The sequence below is a fragment of the Falco cherrug genome, chromosome 2 (assembly GCF_023634085.1).
Source record: "Falco cherrug isolate bFalChe1 chromosome 2, bFalChe1.pri, whole genome shotgun sequence".
NCBI classification, from domain to species: Eukaryota; Metazoa; Chordata; class Aves; order Falconiformes; family Falconidae; genus Falco; species Falco cherrug.
The window spans coordinates 86,387,428-86,412,108 of NC_073698.1; the positions used below are offsets into that span (position 1 = coordinate 86,387,428).

The 24,681-nt window shown below is 40.0% G+C and overlaps 1 protein-coding gene across 20 annotated transcripts in view; it reads left to right on the forward strand.

The window, feature by feature from the left end:
- The window catches only part of DMD (dystrophin), a 1,162,157-nt gene that overhangs the window by 1,086,849 nt on the left and 50,627 nt on the right, over positions 1-24,681 (forward strand). For all 20 annotated transcript variants that reach the window (XM_055701082.1, XM_055701084.1, XM_055701085.1 and 17 more), the window contains 4 exons: positions 9,886-9,960; positions 16,334-16,535; positions 19,893-19,978; positions 22,561-22,718. In XM_055701082.1, coding sequence (XP_055557057.1) covers positions 9,886-9,960; positions 16,334-16,535; positions 19,893-19,978; positions 22,561-22,718 — 521 coding nt within the window. The remainder of the gene's footprint in view (positions 1-9,885; positions 9,961-16,333; positions 16,536-19,892; positions 19,979-22,560; positions 22,719-24,681) is intronic.

Here is a 24,681-nt window from a genome sequence, read left to right on the forward strand (position 1 = left end):
TAAAGAAGGAACACGTTTAGGCAGGGTTTCTTTTTTTCTTTTTCCTATAAAATCCTGCTGTTTACCTTTTCAGGAGCAAGTAATGTCCAAAAGGGGAGTCCTCTTTTCTGGCTAGTTTTGTGTCTTTGGGGGTTGAGACCAAATGCTCATTGATAGTGACACTATTGAAAGTGACACTGATTTTAGCAAAGCATGCATAATGTCTATTTTTGTTTGTAAACTTAGGTCTTCATATATGTGTACAAAACAGACAAAGTAATTCTATGTGCACTGCCACATGGGGTGAAGCTTTGATAAAAGTGATACTGAATAACCTACCAATTTATTTTATTTTATTTTTGAACTGGGTGTATTCATCATTGCCTAACTTATACAAATTGCATAGTACAAGCATAACCCGTTTAGTCTTGAACAGAACCCTTGATGTATTTTCAGTGCTTTGTTTTGCCTCAGGTCAAAACGGTAATAATGGGATGTTTGAAGTCTTTTCGGAGTGTTCAGTAATATTTTATCCAAGAAGATATTATTAAAGTCGATTTTGTATTGCATACTCATTAGACCTTACTATTTTACCCCACATGAGGATCCAAACTTTGGTTCTCATTCATATGAAGAAGCTAGTAAAGAGCTTAATATGTATGCATTTTAAAAATCTGGTAGAAAACATGATTTCTGCAATCCAGGTAAGTGTAGAAAACGAGACTAAGCACATGAAGGCTGTCAAGAATTTTCATTTCCATTTTCCAACTCCTGCACTTAGCCTGTAGGGAATAATTCTGCTATGTGATGTAGAGCTCTACACATGCTTGTGTATCTTAATTTGCTAGGGGATCCTTATGCCTAATTTAAATTCTTACAAATTAGCGAAAGCTTAAGTTTTTTAAATGAATGAGGAAGCTGCAACCTGGCACAATGTAATGTTCCTCATCTGCCTGTGTCTTTGAGATATGAGACACCTCTGTAAGAAAAAGGAGTAATGCTACTTTTATTCTTCCCATTTCCAATTTACACACCTACAAATTGCTGCCGTACATTTTGCTAAAATAGATTAATTCCAAATTTCAATCTTTCTGTCTTTAGCAGTTTGGATGTTCACAAAAATGAAGCTAAATTACTTGGGACCATTATTTGGTACTAATAAAAGAAGGTAGGAACATGCTGTGTACACTTTTGTACGTGATCAGATTGTTGGTCCAGGAAGTCCTGTGTCCTGTCTTCAATAGGGACTGCATCAGAGAAAGCAGAAAGAACCCATAGGAACAAGTGATAAAATAAACTGTCTGTGAAAGCACTAGTCTCAAATTCTCTTTGAGCTCATTTGCTGAAACATGGCTGTTTATAAAGATACTAGTAATAACTGTAAAATATTTGATTTGAAATTTTGTATAAGTATGAAAAATTTCTAATTGGTTTTTCTTATAACAGAAGCTTTTCATTTTAATTAAAATGCTTGTTCTTGACTGTTCTTTATTATTTAAACAACATAGCATTTTATTAGTTCTAATGAGGCATCTACTTCTGACAAGTTGAGCAATTTTCACTCTTCATTTAAAGTTATGGTTATTTGAAGTTGCATAATAAGCTGTCAATATTAAATGACTTCATTGTTGTTTAATGGTTAAGTAAAAGTGGTAACATGTAGTTGCAACAGTGACCTTAGCTTATTATTTATAGTAGATGTTGGTATAGGTTATTTAAGAAGAAATCATATAAATTAAGGACATAGAGAAAAAAAAATGCTGAAATAGGAAAGATAGTAAAAATTGGTGATGCATGACTCTGAAAGGTTCAGAGGCTGAAAAACATCCCCCAGTTTGTATTTGCACCATTATGAATCACTCCCATTTTCTTCTAACTTCCCTCTAAAAGTCATCAAAGTACCAAGAACCACTCCAGCTGCTTTTTTCCAGAAAGTTCCCCCTGCAGCAGATCTGATTTTTATACTGTTCTTTTACAGCCCACTAACAAATTTTCTCATCCTTCATGATGGCTGCAGGGTATCACCAAAATCAGAATTTGTGTTATTCCATTGTCCTGGAGAGTTCAAGGACCTTTGGGTAAGGGGAGAGATGGGAAAAGCAGGAATCAAAGTGGTCTGGGATTGTTTAATTTTTTTCAGATTATCTTCTGAGAGTCAGTGTTTAATGGCAGGCAGTTTAGCTCAGAACAATAGTGTTTTGCCTTTAAGCTGAAAACTGCTCTAACTTTTGCAGTGGTGGCCCAGGAGAACTTGGCTTGTTGTGCTATACGGTTAGCGTCCCCCTCTTCCAGCTTTCCCATGTAGTGTCAGTACCATCTCCTCAAGGTGCATTAGTGTCATGGTGAACAGTAATTGCAGTAGCAGGGTGCGATCAGAAATGTTGCTCTGTGTGTCTGTTTATCTCTTCTAATTCACCAAGGCATGGCAAGAGAAAAACACCCTCGCCCATGCAGACTGCCGTGCACTGGTGACAGCTTTTCTTTTAATTTGGAGGGATGGGGGGCAGTTCTCTGTGGAGTACATGAAAGAAATGTTGGAGTTGCTTAACACAAGGTAGGAGGTACCTCTGAGCCTCCGCTGGGCTTTCGGCAGCAGCTGCTGTGTTGATCTTGTGGCTGGCTGCTCTCATGCAGCTATATGAGCTTCCAGCTCTGAATGACCAAGGAGGATAAACTTCATTGGGTTTGATTTGTGTATTTTTATTTGTCCTTCTGAAATGCTGTCTGAAAAGGCTAAACTGCACCTCTTGCTATAATAATTTCTATTACAAACTACTAAACCATGTATTTAATATGAGGGTTTATCCATATTCAGCTGTTTTCCATGTTTGTACTAGGCAGACGTGCTTATTGCACACATCAGTCATTTGATTTCTGCTGAAATCCGGTGAGACAATATGTATGGGCTTTCTTTAAAGGCTGCTTTACTCATTGGTGTCCTTTTCAAGCTAGCTACAATCTGATTATTAAAACTCATTTTAGAAAATAGGATTGGTTGGGTTCTGTCTACCTTGAATAGTAGTCATCTTTCTGATAGTGTGTGATTGCATTCTGTGTAGGCATACACCTAACAGACAATAAATGTAACTACTGCAGAGAAGTAGAAGGTAGGTGGCAAAAGTTAACCTTGCATCCCTTGAAAATGAAACCATAGGCATATTAGCGGTGAAGGAGGGTATTAGAGAGAGAGCAAAGTAGTATTGTTAGGAAATAGGTAACCAGTATGGCAACATTTTGCTCAAGAGTATTGCACTCTAGATTTATAAATGGACACCTTTCATTGATATTTTTGAAGTTGTTTGTTTGCTATTTATGTATTCTAGGATTTTCCATTGTGACTGCTTCTCATCTAGCATACATGAAGGGTTTCTGACTATAAACTCTGCTACAGCCCAACCCTACAATAGGGTGTAACCCAGGTGTATATCATATCCTTTCTTACACTTTTGGGTTTGCAGGCTGAAGAAAGGTCATTACATGCTAAAACTGAATTCCCAAAGGTCATTTCAATGGGTCCGGTTATTGTGATGCTGGTATGTGAACTGATGTTCAGCTACTTGGTCTAGATGCAATCAGTAGCATTTTGGTGCCCTGGGTACCTCCCACTTTCTAATTTGCAGGCGCTATCAGCTTTTTTACTAAGTGGGGCAGGTGTAGTACAGCGTGGTGTTTGGTTTCATGGAGAGTCGTTAAGCTGTATGTATAACAACACTGTTTACCATTACTTAAAGCAATGTAGATGATCGCATTAATTATTGTTATAATAAAAGAGTCAATGGCTGAGACTCAACTGATATTAAGCAGGGTTACTTGATTAATTTCTTGCCTTTGTGCATTTGTCTCATTTGCATTTTTAAATTACAGTTCCTGAAGAGGTGATACATGTCACTGTAGGGCATCATTAAAAGATCTATGAACATGTTTTGGGCAGCAGGAAGAAACCCAGCATTCTTATCAGCTGATCAGGGAATCACAGCTGTATTGATGGGAGATGAAGCTTCTTGAGAAGTCAGAGTCATTAATTTCTGATGAAACATGAAAGCTTAGTGGCTGGTAGTGGAATTTTGGTCTGTTCAGGACTGTACAGTAAACAGGTTTTAATCTCTGTTACGTAGGCATTGTCAGAGACAACAGTGACATGTAATTTCCAAAGTAGTTTATCCGCTGCAGGCAGTGTAGTTACGAACAGCTATATGAGCGTGTCCCAGGCTATGGTTGGGTAAGACTTTCAGGTTTTGAGGTATATCACTACAGGTTCACATTTTTTTTCCTTGCAAATAAGTGAGGGTAATAGACACCTCAAAACTCTGTAAATCGTATCAAATGAAGATGAGGATTTGGCCTGATACCTAATTTCTTTCATTTAGTTGTTAACTTGCCAGATTTTACTCTTGAGATGGTTACCACCTGAACCATGAAAGCTACCCTTTTCAGTTTGATGGTGTCTAGACAATGAGAAAATTTCTGTCCATAAAATCAAATGTTTGTGTTTTGTTCTCATTAATTCAAAAGCAATTGCAATAATATTCACAATAATATAAACAAGTAACCCCTCCTTAAAGTAAAAAACAAGGTTTCCAGGTAGGCAGGTCTTCCTGAGATACATTCAGATAACACTGTGTATGAGAGAGACAAATCATATGAACGACCTTTGACAGGAGGTAGTCTGGCCCATCCCAGAGCTTTTCAACACTCGGTGAGATTAGCCTGATACAGAGGACAGTACATTATCCAATGAAGCATCCCAGTCATTCAGCACTCTCAGCAACCAGAGCAACTGTAGCGCGGTTATCCTGTTTAAGAACCACCATGGAAAGCAGTTCAAACACCTCACTTAAACTCTGCTTTATAGATGTGACTACTAAAGAGCAAAAACAAATACCCCTCTAGACATTAAACTGCTAGACATTAAGTGTCCTGTTAAATATGTTGTTCTTTAGGGTTTTTATTGCTTTTAGTTGTTTACTAACTTATTTTGTTCAACAAGACTCAAGAATATGAGGATCTGGTTTTCCTCATAAAATAATATTCATACCCCAGTGTATCTGGAATTTTGCATGGAATGATTTAAAAAAAAATAATCTACATCTTAATTGTTGATACTGTGTCAAGTTGTCCGTGGGACATTCCAGTAGCTGATTTGAATTTTTGGTACAAATCACGGACCACTTCTCAAATTGATCATGTTTTGTTTTCTTGGGTTTTTGTTTTGTTTTGTTTTCCCGATTATCCACTGGCAAAAGGTTCTGCTATGTGTAATTACAGCTGCTTCTACAGTACTGTAGGAATACAGCATTGGAAAAGGTGTTGATGAGGCTGTCTTAGTTTTTTTGAGGAAGAGCATAACCCTTATGTTTTGAGATTTCTTTCAACATGCAGAATAATGCAGAAAAGGTTAGGCTTTAATTATCTGATCATCTTTCCATATTATTTCTGTTTTGAGTTACTCCTATCAGCAGTCTGACACTTTTTGTTAAAGCTGCATGTGTGAGAAAAGCACTAGTCCTTGTTCAATGTTACCCATGTTAATATAAATGAAAATAAGAATACGAGCGTGAACATACTCATATGTTGTAGACACATGATGGACATGGAAGAAATCACTTTTCTAGGTAACCTTCTCCCTACTGCATTCATTGCCACGAAGCAAAGGGAGTTGCTTGTCATGTCTATAATGAAAAGAAGAAAGCAGCAAAAGATTTCCTAATTTGTGAGTGTTACTGATGCTTTAGCACTTTGAACTCCTTTCACCACAACAGTGGGAGGGCTGCAGCAGAAGCATAGGAAGATCACTGAGAGACCTTACTGCTGTGTTGGTGGGAACCCTTCATAGCTATGAAGGTATCAGCTGTATCACCTCCCCAGTCTTACGGGTCTTCTGTAATGCGATCTTAAATCTTCTCCCCTAGAAAGGTTTATATTCCTTTGAACAGAGAAGTCAGTCATGGCAGAGTGATGGGAGAACTGTGATTTCTCTTTGCTCTGGGATGTAAGTATGAGTGTCACCAAACACTCCCATGTGATCATTTCCTAGGCTGTTCCTTTCCAGGGGCCAGATGACCTCTTCCACTACATAGTTTCAGACCATAAACAGATGATGCTCTTGAGCTTTTACATTTTTTGTTCAAAGCTTGAAAGTGACCTTCTGAGCAATGAGGACAGGGAATGGCATTAAACAACCTGCAAAAGTTTCACATACTTCAAAGACTTTTTGGCCCTCTGACCACCTAATTTGAATGATTAGATGGTGCACACTTTCTAGGCGTGGGAGAAAAGGGCTGGAAGTAAGCTTGCATGATATACCGAGTTCTCCAGCCTGCTCAGAGGTGGTAAAAGCTTTGGAGTCAAGGCTTAGTGGTTCCTGACTTTTAGTGGGCTGTTCGGGAGTGGAGAAAACATCAGATTTTATCCCTCAGGACCCAGGAAGTGGGAGACAAAAAAACCCACAAAAACAAACCACAGGGAAGGAACTACTGGTGTTTTCCACAGGCCTTTGGAAGGTTGCTGCTGCTAGAGCCTCCTGCCTCCCCCCTCCACACGTTCCCAGCAGTATCAGCTGGCTTCTGGCCAGGCAGTGCCTTATGCTGCCTCACTCAGAGTCTCTCCCTTGCTATTACTGGTGACGTTACCTCCAGTGCTTCTGAGACTGGTGACCAGGTCTCTTTCCCTGACAGTCTTGTATTCTATGGTTCATTCAAGTAGGGTCATATACCAGCAAGGGAAATATTTTGACCCCAACTAGGAGAGGCCCGGGCTCCCCTCATTGCTGCACAGAGCGACACATTTGTTCCAGCAGTAGCTCTGGGGGAGGAAAAGACACCACCAGCAGTTTCATAGGAGTAGGGAGTGGAAAACCTAAATCATTAAAATCCAGTGACCTTAAATGACTGTCACCACCTGGTAAGAGAGGTATCCATCAGAAGCGTGGAGGTGGTGGCATAACGGAGACTAGAGGTGAGCGTTTGACGCTGGCAGAGCAACTGGGCTTGGACTGATACTGATAACAGCAGTGAAGGTGGGAGCAGAAGCATGCGATGGCTACGCTTGGCCTCAGCATGTAGAGCCAAAAGATGACATTGCTGCTGCTTTCTGAAAACCTGAGATGAGGGCTCAGAAACTAGCTCCTGACATTGGTTGTTGATCATTTACAGCAGATGCTTCTTGGCATCAGTGTCATTAAGGTTGGTAATAAATTCAGTGTGTATTACATATGCAGGAAAATAATGTAAACCATAACACTTTCAGGATTAACTGTCTTCATGGATTGTACTTTCTGCCCTGATCAAGGCCTGAAATATGCGTATATATTTACTACTATTTCCGAAAATGTAAATAATAATTAGGGAAGCTTTTTTCAGAATACTCAGGGAAAATTTAGGTAAGGCTTCTTTATTATATCAAATGCTAGCCGTAGTCCAGTATATGTTCTTTTCCAGAATACAAGTGCAGATTTACAAGAGTACAAAATGTAGCTGAAGTCACCATGTGTTTGCAAGAGACTGCTTTGTTAATTTTCCTTCAAGACAAATTAAGTTGCTTTATTTAAATTGCTCACAGTATTCCACACCACATTAAGGTTTCTGGACCTGTCAGGACGACTTGAGGGAGAGGGAGCTGGCAGGAGCAATACACAGGAGAACTGCCGATTGAAAAGGTGCATGGAACTGTGCAAAGAAAAAAAAAATTACATACAAAGCTGAATCTTTCCCTTCTGCTGTAAGACTTGTTTTAGAAATGTTCCACAGCTTTTATTAAGGTATACGAAATTACTGAATTATCAAGCCTCAAATTACTCATAATTAAAATTAATGTAATTGAGAGTATATTCCCTCTGCTACCTGTACCTGTACAGCATAGTAAATGATGTTGGGATAGTTATACCCAAGCTACCACATTGCAGACAGCTTTATAGCACCTTCAGCGCATATGCCAGCAAGGAACTGTTTTGTGTTTGCCCTGTTTATCATTATATTGTCTCGAAGAGCCTACCATGCTTCAAGGCAGCTTATTGGGCTAAATGAACCTTTATTCTGAGCCAGTGTATATGTTTTTTGATGTTCTTTTTGTATTTACATAGTAGTTTACATTTTCCCAACACTTTCCCATCATTAACTCCTTAGCCCCTCCTTAGACTGATGGATTTCATCAGTAAATGAAATGCGTTCAGCAGTATTGCCAGGTGCTGAAACTGGCTGGCACAAACAGTCCATTTCTGTGCTAGAAAACCCCTAAATTACAAAATGCTAACTGATCTATTGGGAATGGTCACTGGACCACTTAAACGCCCAGGAGTACCTGTGCCCAGGAATTAGTTGGGTAGGTGACGGGACCAAAAGCATGCCAGCAGCCGTCTGTTTTTTCAGCAGTGGGGCTGGCCATGCTGCAGCACACGAGAGTGCCCCCCACCATTCCTCAGTTCCCAGTGCTGCCACTGGTAGTGCCACTTGGGAAACAGCATCGGTTCATGGACTTGCCCCAGCCATGATGGCTTACCTAGGTTCTCTCTGATGAAGGTACCAGCTTGAAGCTGCACACAGTTAGCTTAGGTATCTGTTGATCCGCTCGCATAAACGAAAGCCCTGTGGCGGATCTGTGAGGTCACTTCAGCATCCTGAGTTTGATTCTGAATAATGCAAGCGGTGGTGTGTCTCCGCTCTAGTTTTGGTATGACAAATGTGGTTGTAAATTACGAGTTAGCTGATGTACTGGTACTGGTGGCAGGAATTCAGCCACAGTAGTTTCAATCATACTTCCAGTGAATTTTATCTTCATTCTTGTAAATAGGGTTTGCCCAAGGCCACCCTCAGCAAAGACAGGGACAAAGTTAGCTTAAGTGTCTCTTCTGCAGTCTGGTTTCACAGAGGAGAAACATGCAAATGCAGTTTCCTGACCAGATTTGGACCTAGACAGCCCCTCTTTTCTTTTCTTTTTTTTTTTTTTTTTTCTCTCTCTCCAGTTTTGTCTAGTGTTTGCTTCTTAGGCTACAGAGCGATTGCTGTGCCTTGCTGTGAAGATCACTGCAATTCGGTGCTTAATAATGTTCAGGTAGCTGGTACCGGGCTGCTTGTGCACTTGGAGACTTCTCTGTTGTTCTGGTGTGGTGTGACTGGTTTGATGTGGGGCCTTCCTTGTCCCTGCAGTGTCCTGGGTGGTTTTGCCAGCCATGGTGAAACTATTCAGTGAGGACTTGTTCTGTCTTTATTTTGTTAACCGCATGAGAAGGAAGGCTCAAGCAAAAATTGTACTACTTCGTGTATTTGTAGCTGGGTGCTGTTCCCCACCGTGCTGCCGCAGCCCGCTGGCACCCTGCCATTTCAGAGGTGGGAACCTGGGAACTCACCTGGCTGGGTGAGCTGGCTTCTTGCCAAGAAGATTCTGTATCTCAGGGCATGGCTGGGATCTGCTTAGGTGGAAAGCACAAAAGTTTCATTAGTTTCATTGGGTTTTTTAAGTTGGGGGGGGGGGGGGGGGTTTTGGGTTTTTTTAGCAGTAGCTGAGTTTTTTCCTGGGCAGTGCTCTTCTCCTGGGGCTGCCTGCACACAGCCTGGCTGGTGTATCAGGCAGACAAGGAGGCGTTTCAGGTTCTTATCTTTCTCACAGTGCCTGCGGTATTTTAAGACAACACTGCTGCAGTCACTGATGTTGTCCTTTCGAGTGTTCTTAAGTTCAGTGACTTTGAACGAAAGGAAGTAACACTTTAGGACTTAATGTTTTTCTTTTGGATGACTGATTGTCAAGGTTTGAGGGCTTTTGCTTGGTGAAGTAGAGTTTCTAACTTTTTTTTCTCCTCTGTGTTCTTTTAACCGATGAGTATAGTCTTTTAGTTTAACTTAATGACATCTTTGTGAGTCTGGCTGTTTCTAAGGTGTAAAGCTGATCTGCTATTTCAATGTTTCCCCCCTACAGCTGACCTGAACAACGTCAGGTTCTCAGCGTACAGGACTGCCATGAAACTCCGCAGGCTGCAGAAAGCACTCTGCTGTAAGTATGAGCATGTGCCTCACTGCCAGAAAGACCCTATGATCAATGCACACCTTTGTTTGCAACTTTCAGAAGCAGAAAAAAAAAACCCCACACATACCCCCAGCTCTGCCTGGTACTTGGAAACCTCTCACCTGAAGGGTCTTCTGCTGCCACAAGTTTTCATGTTTCTTATGAAACCAAAGTGCTGGGTGGTCTGCAGATCTGTCCCTTGTAAGACAGAGCAGCGGATGAAAAACAAAGCTAACATCCCCTACATGTTTCTTTATACTCTTCAGGCGGGTATTTTCACTGTGCTCATCACAGGAGGCACGTCCTGTGTCAGCCACAGCTTTACAGCTGAAGACCAAAGGAGCAGGATTGTAGTGTGTTGGGAACAGTGAGAGTTTGGGTTTGCTAATGGTTTGTTGAGTTGAATCTTGAACCCTGAGGGGTTGTTGCCTTTAAATGAGATCATCACAATAAACATTTAGCTTCATTTTTCCCCAGCTTTTGCTTATGTTCAGAAGTCTCTCATGAGCCATATGTTCGTGATGTGCACATTCTAACATTTTAATTCACTCAACTGGTGTCTGCTATTCTACCTGTCACTGGAGTTACATTTCCTCTTCAGCTTATCGTAACCTGATAGCTAAATAATTTGCTCATAGTTTTCTTGTTAGGCCAATCGGTTGCCAAAGCAAGCTGTTTATTAGGTGGTACAATTTGGAGGGTTATTAAAATATTTTAACATTCACTATTTGGTATTTAATTACAGGGTTAAATTTCTGCCACAGTTGCAAATGTCTCAGCTGTTGATTTATCGCAAGTTTGGATTTGTGCTCACATGCTTTCTGGAACTGTGTCAAACCTTGGTGTTTTTAGAGCATGTTTACTTTTAGGCTTACAAGCATGGGTGAATTCCACTAATGAACAGACTTAATTTCTGAATGTATAAGAAAACAGAAAAGAAAAAAAGGAAAAAAAAAAACAATAAGGGAAAAGTCTTTGTAGCATAATATAAGATTTCAACCTGAGTTCAGTGACAAAGAATGAATTATGATGATCAGAAATACAAACATCTTTCCATGGCACAGCATTGCTGCCACACTCATCATGGAAGGGTAATGTAAAGAAACTGGACTGATATGCTGTAAAAAGTATTTATAATCAGTGCAGCACTGAAGTAAGGAACTAAACTTTTTGGAATTACAAGATTTTCTAGCTGGCAGTGCACAAGTCTAACTTGTATCCGGTTTTTATGGTGAAAGTGCAAAACTTTGCATCCTGTTTTATCTGTATTACCCTGATTCCTACCACTGAGTAGTTCTTCTAGACTGATCGTGAACTTTTGTATTGGGTTTGCATGGCAAGGTTCTGGTAGCAGGGGGACTACATGAGTGACTACTGTGAGAAGCATCCGGAAGCTTCCCCCGTGTTCAATGGAGCCAGTGCCAGCCAGCTCCAAGACAGATCTTCCGCTGGCCAAGGCTAAGCCCATTAGTGACAGTAGTAGCACCTCTCTGGTAATGTATTTAAGAAGGGGAGGAAAGCTGCACAGTCGGGAGAGAGGAGTGAGAATATGTGAGAGCAACAGCTCTGCAGACACCCAGGTCAGTGCAGAGGGAGGGGCAGGAGGTGCTCCAGGTGCCAGAGCAGAGGTTCCCCTGCAGCCCATGGTGAAGACCATGGTGAGGCAGGCTGTCCCCCTGCAGCCCCTGGAGGTTAATGGTGGAGCAGATACCCACCTGCAGCCCATGGAGGATCCCATGCTGGAGCAGGTGGATGCCCAAAGGAGGCTGTGACACCGTGGGAAGCCCATGCTGGGACAGGCCCCTGGCAGGACTTGTGGACCCATGGAGAGGAGCCCACACTGGAGCAGATTTACTGGCAGGACTTGTGACCCTGCAGGGGACCTATGCTGGAGCAGGTCACAGAGAACTGCAGCCCATGGGAAGGACTCATGTTGGGGAAGTTCATGAAGGACTGTCTCCCATGGAAGGTGACCCCACACTGGAGCAGGGGAAGAGTATGAGGAGTCCTCCCCCTGAGGAGGAAGGAGCAGGAGAGACAGCGTGTGATGAACTGACCGCAGCCCTCATTCCCTGTCCCCCTGCACCACTCGGGGGAAGGAGGTAGAGAAAATAAGGAATAAAGTTAAACCCAGAAAGAAGAGGTAGGGGGAGGGAATGATGTTTTTAAGATTTGGCTTTATTTCTCATTATCCTACTCTGATTTGATTGGTAGTACATTAAACTGATTTCCCCAAGTTAAGTGTTTTGCCCGGGACAGTGGTTGGTGAATGATCTCTCCCTGTGCTTATCTTGACTCACAAGCCTTTTCTTACATTTTTTTTTTCTCCTCTGTCCAGGTGAGGAGGGGAGGGTGACAGATTGGCTTTGGTGGTCACCTGGCATCCAGCCAGGAGCAGCCCACCACAACTTTACAGTGTGGAATTGTAATTATGCACTGAAGTCAGTTCATCTCTCAAGGTTACACTTAGGTAGATTTTCTCAGAATATATGTTTTCAGAGACATGCAGTGGCGCTTACACTGATTAGTTTAGCACGTTCTTCATACTTGTATCTAAGGAGAAGTATTTAAGGAATTTGGTTAACAGTCTTTGTTCTTACAAATATTTTTGCTTGGAGACACCATCGTTGTATTTGTGTATTCTGTGATTTCAGAGTCACTTGTGAACTCAGTTTAATTTATTTTTCTTAAAAAACCCAACTAATTACAAAATTCTTTGCTGCAGTTTGGCACTAGTAGAAATAGAACACAGTGCTGTGTTTCAGGGCTCCTACGCATAGCAAAAAAAATCCCTAAATTCCACTTGCAGTAGGTGCTGCTTTCAGCTCTTACTTCTTTGTTTCATTTTTACATTTGCAGGAGTTTATATATATGCATATTTTTTTCTGCAAACTTCATGAAAAGCAGAGCAGTTTTGTCTGCTGAGGAGCGCTGGAAAGATGTGTGCACAATAGAAGTGCAGTGAAGGTACAGCCTGTTCTCTGTGGCAAGAATAGAAACACTTTTGAAAATGAACTATACTTTGACTTTAGTTCTTTCCAGTTTGTAAATCAGCCCAATGAACATTAAGGCATAGGATATTATACCTAAAGAAGAATATGGAAAATGGTAGTCCTTAATAAATAAATGCTTGTGTATTGTCTTAGCTTAGAGCTGAAAGTGTGGCTGTATTATCCTAGCCTTCCAAATTATTGTGGACCTGCCAGGTGCAACTATTGCACCGGGGTTTTTTAAATGTCTGGTTTCCTTTGATAATCACATCAAAGCATGCTGACTTTCTTATTTTGCTACTGTTAAAAGATCTGATCTTCAAGTGCAAACCACATCTGAACATTGTGATGCCAATAAAATGAGATGTATTCACAAACTTTTCTTGGAGATGCAGCAAAAGGAAATATTAAGAGCTTCTGTTAAGGTGCTTTTTTACTTTAAAAAAAATGTATTTAATCTACCGTGTATAAAATTAATGTGTCAGCCAACAGCAGCAGGTTACAGAGGAGATGATCTTGCATTCTGGGAACACCTTTTTTACATACTTTATCACCAGCCATATGTTGAGTTTTCCCTAAGTTCAGTATGTGACCTCCACAGCATACTTTCTCCTGCCTGTTATTTGTCACTTTTGTCCTCCGGTTGGTTAGTTATTCCAGGTGGTCTTTCATACTTTTCCTGCAGTCTGGCTATAGGTTGGTGTCTAGGTACAAACATCTTAACATTTTTTCTCTTGCCTTAGAGGCCAAAGAAATACTTGTATAGATGACTTAGGTTTTAAAATAAGGTAGAAGCTACTGCTTACACAAGTTTTGGAATTTAAAATAGAAAATAACACAGTGGCAGAGAACACACAAAAGGTGCAAAGCATAAAGTTTATTTCAATTAAAGCTTTGCAAATCACTGAATGACAGCAAATATACATGTGACTCTTCAATACATGTGTGACTGTTGAGGCTTATCTTGTGAGTCTGTCATTCACGGGACCTCCATATTTGCTTTCAGGAAACAAATATGCAATTCCTGGTTCTGGAGAGCCCCCCCCCCCCCCCCCCCCCCCCCGTCTTTAATCTTGCTAGGAAAGATGCAGGAGGAGCTTATTGTGGTAAAAGCCAGAGCCACTCTTATTCCCATGAAAAGAAGTTTCCTAAAGAAGAACATGGTGGCAGGCACTTTTTGCTTGTTATAAGATGAACATGTTTTACTAACTTCAAGATAGGGCAGGAGGCTGATGAAGAGTGGAGTGAAAAGTTTTTCAGAAGTTGCTGCTTATTAGTGGGAAAAGCTTTCGCAAAGTGGTGTGACCCATGTTTAGCAGCAGCTGCATATATAATTAAGCTGCCACTCGGGTGCCTGAGGGGTTCATTTATTTACCGTTGATTCATAGTCTCAAAGGAACTGAGAGTTCAGCCTAAAGCTCAGAGTTAAAGGTGTTGTGAAGGCAGTGCTCCGTTTCCAATTTGGCTAATAAATTATTAGAAGGAAAGCATCTTTCAGAGACTCCTAGGAATGGGTCTGATAAATGTGCTTTTGCAGGATATAACACTGACCTTAGAATAGCTATATTTTATATGCTAGTAGGTTAAACATAATATTCCGAACTATTTTCTTTGAATATCTATATGCTAATGTGAAAAAAGTAAAACTCCAATAAAACCTTGCAGAAAACCACAGAATCAAAGTTAAATTTCTTGTTATAATAATGAGGATAGCATTCCCAAGCTTTTCTTATTCACTCTACCACAGATTATGTCAGGCCCACAGGATGAAATTTTCAGAAGTGCTGAAGGGATTTAGTAGCAGAAGTCCCTATTGATTTCCTATGAAATTTACACTCCTGAAATTTCTTTGGCAATTTTGAAATCCCAGCATACTGTCCATGCTGCATTACCAAGCAGCCCTGTGTTGCAGCTAAAGTATTTTTCATCTCCACTAGGACATCAAAGGGCCAATTTCATCCTTGGTAAAATAGGATACTCAGGTGTCAATTTGGCAAATACACCCTTAAGCTGGATCACATTCTTTAAAAATTCCTATACGGATATGGGGTTCTGCATGTAGCCTCTGCACGTGGGTTTTTTTATTATTATTATTATTTTATTTTTATTTTTTTTACATTACCAAGAGGTGTTGCTTACCAGGACCCAAGAAAGCACATTTTCATTCCCATGAGAGAAAAACTGGTCTTGCAGTTGGGTGAGTTCATTTCCCAGTTTTGTGAAGACTTTTCTGAATGATTTTGGGCAGTTCATTTTGGGCCAGATGCTACTGCCTTGAGTCATGTTGAATCATGCTGCACTTTGTGATTGCTCATGGTGTGAGCAGGACTAACGGCATCAGGGCTTTAACATTGCTGTTGCTCACACCCTGGAAATTCACTGCAAGGATTTACAAACTATTTTCATGTGGTAGCGGGAAGATCTGTGTCAGTAGTCTAAATTTTCTGATTTCTTTTGTTCTTATTAGTGTTTTACTTTGTAAACCAACATCCCAGAACTCTCTGATTCGGTGACCCCCAACGTGTGATGCTGCTGGTAATGTTAGTGTGCAGAACTTAAGCAATGAGGAAGGGGAATTCTGTTTTGCCTTGGACATCTGAATTTCAAAATGCAACTGACAGTTTGGAAGAAAAATTGCGGTTTTAAATGTCTGTGACAAAAAAACTCAGTTGTATGTTGACTGCGAAGTTTAAATGTGTCTTACTGCATAAAGTCATAGAGATAATTATAAATGTAAATGCTCTGTGGAATTAAAAATGGATAAATTTCATTAATAAATATTGAAATAGGCCATTTATTGTTTCTGGAACCTTCTTTTCCCTGTTCTTCCCAGAGGAAAAGTAACGAGAGATGTTAATCCCGGTTCAGTTGTGATTTGTTTGTATATTCCTTGTGGAGTTTTCTTTGGCTGAGATTGCTCGATTTCTGTAAGAAATGGATGGCACATATCAGGAAAGCAGATGATGTGTGCTATGTTTAGAGCACGTTTCGTGAATGCAGTAGTCAAAAATTAGCCTGTCTATCTGTAGGAACATAAAACATGAAATTTGTAATTTTTACTTACATAGTAATTTATGTGTGATATTTTCATAGGATTCAATAGCATAATAGGTACTTTACAGCTAAAAATGAAATAGATTTCACTTTTTATAAACACTACTCTGTAAGACCACAGCTGAATAAACAGTGCACCTGTAGGAGTCTAGAAACCAGTCTTACACCTGGCTTTCAGAGGACATAAAACAACGTCTGGACAGAGGTGTAAGCCAAGTAAATTATTCTGTTTACTTTTCGGGTATGGGTAATACAACCGCTGTTTCTCTTACATCTTATTGTTGCTTTTTTAATAATAATTATTATTATTGTAACAGTGGATCTCCTGAGTCTGTCTGCTGCATGTGATGCCTTGGACCAGCACAACCTCAAACAAAATGACCAGCCGATGGATATTCTGCAGATCATTAACTGCTTGACCACCATTTATGATCGACTGGAACAAGAGCACAATAACCTGGTCAACGTTCCTCTCTGCGTAGACATGTGCCTCAACTGGCTGCTGAATGTCTACGACACGTATGTATGGGTGCTCTGAACATGGGGTGCTCAGAAGCTTTCTGAATAGCACGGGGGGAGGGGGAAGGTGTAAGGAGCCATCTGCCTCATTATAACATGAACGGCTTGAAGCTGCGTAAATAGTTGAAGTGAAAGTTTAATAAACCTAATGGTTTAATGGCTGCATTTAGCTGAATCAGTACAGCCTCGGTTAGGCTTACAATCCTAGATTTACTGAGCTAAATAACGAGAGAGCTGGGAAACAGAACTTTTTCAGCAGAGTTCTGTGTTTGGAGCAGTTCTGGGACTGCATGTTCTCAGCAGGTCATGGCTTTGTATGGCTTTTTAGTTTATATAGATAAAGAAATTCAAGAGAATTATCAAGAAGCAACAGTTTGAACACCGTCATACAGACTTGCATGCATTTGTACTTCTGGATGTAAACCTTTTCAGAGCTGTTCATTTTGTATAGCTTTCAATCTATAATTGCTGTTCAAAGATGGAAGACGCTCATGCCTAATCTAATCTGCTTGCAGCCCTTAGTAGTCAGGAGATGCAGAGATGAGAAATATTTAATCTAAAATTTAAAGTGTGCCTAAAAGTATAAATACAACAGAGTAAATTCACCTTAAGAAAATTTACAGATGTTTTTGTTCAGTGAGTTAATGATGCTGCTCATAACACATAGACAAATTCCAACACACGTTTGTAAGCTAACTTTAGAATAAGCCATTATTTTTGTATTTGGTCAATGTAGTGAAAAAAATTTCAGTAGAAGTACTTATTGGTGTTTTTAAAGTTCTTATCAGCTACCTTCAGCCAGACACACTCAGTACTGTGGCAGAACCATTTATGTGTGGAAAAGGAAGGACATGGGACAATTACTGTATTTCCATTGACATTTTGAACTGTATTGAAGTGCCATAACATTGTTCTTCCATCCACCCTTTGTCACAGCACTGAAGCTTCGATGATCACCTGCAAAAAAAAGTGCACATTTGTACAGAGTCTCTTGTGATAAGCCAGTTGCTACGGTCCTCTTTAGCAGCTGCAGTATCCTGTGAAGTGAATTGCCCACTACATTATATTTTGCGTAGGATACTGGTAGTACGGAATGGGGCCATATTAATTTAAGAGCCAGGTTTCCTGTCTTTAATCTCCTTTGGCTTTAACAGAAATCTGATCCACTTCTGATTTATCATCAGCTCTACATAACATATAAATGAAGACATACAGTTAGGAAAAAACAAACAAACAAACAAAAAATAGGTGCTCAGGATGTGAATCCAGATCAGCCACATTAGAGGCAGAGAGGGAACTAAAGTTCGTTACACAGGCTGCCCCTGAGTTGGACCATCCAGTTTAGATTTGCCAGGTCCAATCTAGTTTTCTTTATGTTGCACTGTGCTGGAAGTAACAGCATTAGAAATCACAATTGGCTGCCTCCAGGCAATTCCCTAGGTATGTTACGGAGCTGCATATTGCAGGACACAGTGAAACAGAGAGGTGGTTTATGTGTGAGGAAAGCTTGTAGCTTTTTTCCAAAATTCAGGTTTGAATTACACTAGTGAGGGTAGTGACCTTGGTGTTACATGTGTTTAGTTTTCATTGTAAACTTAATAGGCAGAGATCAACCGAAGTGCATAGCGGTAGTGGAGACATTTAATTAAATGTACTGAATCTTTACTTTACTTATAATTGAAAACTGTCATTTGTAAAGATATTAATCAAATTCACAGTCAATGACTGATCTAATTATGAGCACAGCTCTGCAAATCCAGTACATTTTAGATTTGTTTTAATTGATCAGTCACTCATGCTCATTTGCAGTAGCATGCTAAATTATTAGTTTGACTTGGGAGGAGAGGAGAGTGAACTAACAACTCAGGATTCATGCAAGTTTCAATTTAATATGCCTTGCAGAGAAATCATCTTTCTACATTTTTCTCTTGTATAATTTGCATGAGCCTGGTATTCATCAGGAGGAGATTCTCAATGCACAAATGATAATTAATTTGGAAAAGATTTGAGGGAGAGGAGTAAGAGGAGTGGAGTGTGGAAAGCATAGGTAAACAACAAATGCTTATCTGTGATGAAAAATACAAGATTCTTTACTAAAGGGTTGCAAATTATAAATTCAGCTTTGTCCACCGGTTTGTTTCTGCACCTTTCATGTGTTTGCAGGGGAGATGGGTGGGTAAATGAGCACTGTTAGCTCCTACAATGCTTTCATAGGATTAAAAAGACAACGTGCATCTTTGCCAAACAGTGCAGCCTGATGCATGACTATGGCATGCCTGTACATGATTTATCTTATTACCAGTGGTATTCTTACTGGTGACCCTTCAAAACTATCGATAAGGCCCTGCTTCAAAAATGTTGGGTTTGGGCATTAATTTCTATGTTTTATATGTCTTCATTTGCAATAGATGTTATATATTTGAATTGCTGTCAGAAATACAAGTCTTGGGGGAAGCCAGCAACTGGAAGTGAACTGAGCTAAACCAGATGACTGAGAAATGAGAAAGTTTGTCATTGTGTCACCTGCCACACAAAGGAGGGTGTTTTTCTCACAGTCACATTAAAAAACAAAAGTAATAGCGCAGGCATGTTATAAGGCAGGAGTGAGCATGAGGGGAAGGCTGACCAGAAGCAGCACAGGGACTGATGTGGAGCATACCAGCCCCTCGGCGCTGCGCAGGACAGGTTTGAGTGCAGCAAGGAAGAGCTCAGAAACCACATTCTGTTATTAACAGCATAACTATACAGCCTGCCTGCCTTCTCGTGGTTTCTAGGCAAACTTCATCATCTACTAGAACATCTTACAAGTGCCTGTGTTGGTGCACACTGCTGGCAGAGGCTGCTTTTTTGTGCTTAGCCCCCTGTTGCTTTCTCAAACAAGTCAGAGCAGGGCTGACAGGCAGTAAGCAAAGACGTTCTAAAAACAACTGCTACATTGCATTTCTAATGAAAGTGAAACTGTACTGTCTTTGGCAAAAGGGATGGTTTGCTGTTCTGTCAAGGACCTCATCTTCTCTGAGAATAGCTCAGCCGTGGTTTGTAGAGAAGCCTGATCAAATAAGCATGAGGTAAATACTCTTTACTCTTACTCATAAAAAAAGAGGTATTTCCAAATGAGGCTGTTTCTCGTTGAATTGATATGACAGCACAATCCAATTCAGCTATGCCTGTGTAGCCAGAACAACATTTTATCTTCCATTTCTAGCTTACCTAATGACCGGGCAGCATGTGCTGTGCAGCTTGGTTCTATGTGGGACTTCATTTGTGATGACTATGGTACTGCAGTGAACTTCATTATAGTAAACAAATTGTGACATGAATGGATCATATTATCAGCCAGTGTTTCTTTTTTGTTAGGGGTCGAACAGGAAGGATCCGTGTCTTATCTTTCAAAACGGGTGTTGTATCCCTTTGTAAAGCACACCTGGAAGATAAATACAGATGTAAGTCAATGTAATCCTTTTGGGTTTACTTTATGTATCTGTTCTGTGTTTATTCCTCCTATTTATTGCATGAACGTTTAAGTAGCATACAGAAACATTCTTTTAGATGATCCGTATGCCAAATGTGTTAATTTGCTCCACCTTATACTTCTAAGTGACTTGTTCAGTATGGTTTTATGTAGTTTAGCACAGTGATCCCTAAACTTTTTTGATCGCACCCCTACCAGTAAAAAATTTTTGAGCATACACCCCCAAGAGATGTATATTTATTTATAAATTGTATATATGTACTACTGCACTAAAATGTTGTGTACATTAAAAAACATAGAAAAAAAATTTAAAAAGTATGTGATAAAGTTGAAATAAACACTTTTAATTTTTTTTATGTAATTTATTAAAAGAACAAAAAATATTTTCTTACTGCACCTTAATGGATTTTCTTGCACATTCCCTGTGGTACAAGAACCCGTCTTTGGAGGCCGTTGGTTTAGCACACCTTCAAACACAAAAATGCGTGCCTACAGGACTTCTTGCATTAACACCATTTTAAAATGCCTTAACTTTTCAAAATGTTTTCCACAACGTGGTCTGGGTCTTATTAAGTACATTGTGTTTAAATATAGTTACTACCTTTAAATAACTACTAAAGGTATGCAAGTTTTGCATATTTTAATGGACCAAATCCTGAAAAACTTGAAAAAATTCCACTTGAAGTTTTTGTTTAACAGAGGCTAGGATCCAGAAAACAACTACTGGTAAGAGTAGTTCTCAAGAGTAACTATCTGGTTAAATGAACTGGTATTACTCATCCATGCATTTAAAAAAAACCCAGTAAAACCCCAACCTTTAGGATTTGACCCTGTACCATAGCAATTCTTCATAAGTTGTTATTATTCTGTTGTTCTGCTAATGAAAGCTAAAGAATGATAAAGAGAAAACAGACAGTTCCAACAATGGAGTCTGTGCATGACTGTATAATTGGATCAGATTTTAGGGCAATCATTATGAATGTCACAGTTTAGATATCTAGATGTTTCATGTGGGTGTTGTGAAAAAGCATTCAGAAAATCTTTTAAGAAAATTACTCAGTACAGATATTTTTCAAAATGATATTTCATTGAGGATTATCAAAGTTATAAAGGAAAACATTTATTCATATTTCGTAGTCTCCTGCAGTGTGTGTAAACGGTAATGCATAACCCCCATTTTTTAGGTTTTAGAACACTTTATGTTTTAATGTGGAAATTGAAAGCTGAAAATTTTGTGGGAGACAAGGAACTGTTTCTGCCAGGCTTTGGTCTGGCTTCACCATCCATGTCGAAGTCATAGTGCAGTTGCTGTTATTATTGCTGCAAGTGTGCGATGAGTCACACCGCTTAAAGATTTGATTTTTCTCTCATTTGTGCAGCAGAGCAGAGTTGGTTGTGCTAGAGCACAAGTCCTCAGGCTTGCAAAGGTGATGGAAGGATTTATCCCAAAATTTATTTATTATAAAACTAGACGTGGCGAGAGTGAAATTCATGTAATTAAAAAATAAACTTTTCTCAATCTATTCCTTTATTCCTTCTGAAGAAAACAGGTGTTAAAGCAGTGCTAGGAAAGTTATCTCGAGCAGTGCTGAAGCACCTTTATAATTGTATCCCTGGTGTCAGGTGAAGTATTAAGGGGGCTCCAAAAAAGGAGCATTATTTTATTCTAGCCACCTTTCACACTCTTTTTGGGTTTTAACTCATTGAAAAGTAAGGAGAATTTATTCAAGTCATGTATTGTCAACAGGGATATTACCAAATAAATATTTCAGTTAACGCTCACCTGATTTTTCTTATTATGAACTCTAAAACCTCCTTGATGTATATGTAGTATAATTAATTCCCACCAAATTAAACTGGGCTTACAAATGTATAACAATCGTGTCCTTTAAGGATTCTTTTCTAGAATGTTGCAGTAGCAGAACATGGCTTCAAGTGACATTTATTTCACTCCAGAAGTGAAAACTTAATATGATATTAACATTCCCAGTGGATGGCAGGTTCTGTCATACTGTAATGCATTTCTTTCATTTTAGAAATACTCTTGGATTGAAAGATTATGATGTATTGAAGTTTAGGAGCTCTTGTTTTTCAGTTCAACTCATCTGAAAGAAAAATGGATTCTCTGCGTTGTATGTTGATTGCTAAGACTTGAAAATGTGCTATATATTTGAGCACTATATATATATGTGCTCAAATCTATATATGAGATTATTTTACTGTTAAAAGGTATTTTTAAAAATATGATGATGTTGTGGCTCAAAGATCTTGCGGTTTGGGTTAGCTGTGTTACAGAATCACAGCTGCTATTATCAGTAAAGCCACAGGTACTGTGTTAGAACGGCCTTTCTTCCCAGCTACAAGCCAATAATGCTGTTAAAAATGAAGTTTATGGGAGGAGAAGCAGCCAAACTGAAGACGCATTTGTGTTCGTGTCCGCCAAGGCTCTTGACTGCAGTTGCAAGCATGTAAAACAGTACAAACTTCAGCACTATTTGCTGCATCCATCCCAGTAGCGATGCTTTAGCTTTGGTGTCTTTTTCCTTCCTCCAGACCTGTTCAAGCAAGTGGCAAGCTCCACTGGCTTCTGCGACCAGCGCCGTCTGGGGCTCCTGCTGCACGACTCCATCCAGATCCCTCGGCAGCTGGGGGAAGTTGCCTCCTTTGGGGGCAGCAATATCGAGCCAAGTGTCAGAAGCTGCTTCCAGTTTGTAAGTTCATGTGTGCTTGCTGTTAATTTTCTGAGTTATATTTTGTGTCGAGGTAGGCTGTCCATTCTGATGAGGATTGAAAATCTTTAGGATACTGAGGGTCCTGTAATGGTGGTGTTCATTAGTGTATTAAATGATTGCTTTGACAAGTTGTGTTTGATTTAGCCCGTTTCTCTGGCAGTGGTGGAAGAAGCCCAGATTATGCTGTTATCTAAACAGCAAATAATTGTCAGCAAGGCTTATGTTGTAACTGAACCCTGCAAATAGAAGATAGATCACCATTTATTGCTGCCATATAGGTGAACAACAATGGTTAATGTAAATTTTGGGCGTATAAATACTAGTGACAGCCAAGCGCCCAGGGGAGCAATAGGAAAGGAGCAACTGCCTGCAATGCTGTCTAGGGGTGAGGAGTGGAGTGCTCACTGAGCTTCTTCCACTGCTTGAATGGATAATTCCAGGTTTTTTTAAAGAGTACTGAAAGAATTCCTGTCCTGTCTGTTGAGGAGTACACAGCAAAGTGGAGGCTCCTTTTTAAACTTATAAATTATTTAATCTGGGGAGGAAGAGAGTTAAGGGAATTATTCATCCTTCATCGTAACCATCAACAGAATGCACAAGATGAAGACAGCTGCTTAATGAAAAGGTAGAGGAGGGGAGGTAATGTATGGTGTGTGATTAACTCTCAATGCATCTTCTACATTACAATGGAAGAAATGCTCTTTTCCCATCCCCTAACTGTCTTCGGGGGATTTTTTTTGTTTGGTTGGGGGAGGAGTTGTCTGCTTTTTTGCCTGCTGCTCAAGTTTCATTATGTGGTAGTTTTAGTTCTGTAGCAAGCAAAACACAGCAATTTTTTTTGAATGAATATTAATGCTTTGAAGTAGTCTTCTTAGACACAGTGACTATGAAAAAGGATGTAATTCTAAAAGCACCACAAACTTCGGTTGTGATGGGATGTTTGCTTTCTGTATTTTGTAAACTTTTTCTAACAGGTTAATTGTACAGGATTTACATTTCCCATTTCCATCGTTCCTATCTTGACCTTTTATAATTCTAATCTGTATATTTGATGCCATTTCCAAATGTTTTATAGGGCCATATCCTGGGTGGATAACCCATGCTGATAAACTATGCATAGTAATGCTGATAGCTGGGTTAGACCCTGCTGTGGCTTTAAAACCTGAAGTTCCACGTTGGGCTTCCAAGTGACACCAACACAAAATGGTGGTCTAAAGGTCATTTGTACAAGTGACCTTCCTCAGAAGTTAGGACTCACTGGATCCTGTCATTTTCCCAAGTGAATGGCAACAGCGCTTAGAACACTGTTGAAAAACTGATAAGGGAAGTGACCTTGGAATCTAACAAAACCACATATTTTTGGAAAGGCAGCTGCCGTCCTGTGTGTTTATACTAAGCAAAAAACAAGAAAATTCATAGTGATGAAGCACACAAAAACAGTTTTTATAAAGTAGGAAGACCTTGGACTAAATGTTTATTTGAATAAAATGAGTCAGCAACATTGTGATGAGAAACGAAGACATACCAGCGGGCTGAATGCCTCTCTTTTTCCTCTGGGTGTAGCCTCATTTTAACCTGCAGAGTAGGAGCGTGGTTTCTGACCTGGGTTGCAGCAGAACTGATGATCTTCTAGGAGGACCAGAAAGAGGGAGGGAGGCTCAACCGAGGAAGAGAAATACAAAAATAGGTGGGATGGAGTCCTGGAGACAGGAGCAGAAATTGAAGCGTAGGGAGAGCCCTGATGGAGGGGAAGGACAAGGAACTAAGGAGTGGAAAAATAAGGGCCATCCTTAGGGAAGGATGGTAGGAACAGTAGTAGGAATAATAGTGATGGAGGAAGCAGAAGGGTGGTTAGAATGAGGCATGAGTGAAAGGAGCAGTCAGGAATGGAGGAGATGGGGGAACAAATAAGACCTTTCCAGAAGAAAGGGAGGAGGGGAGC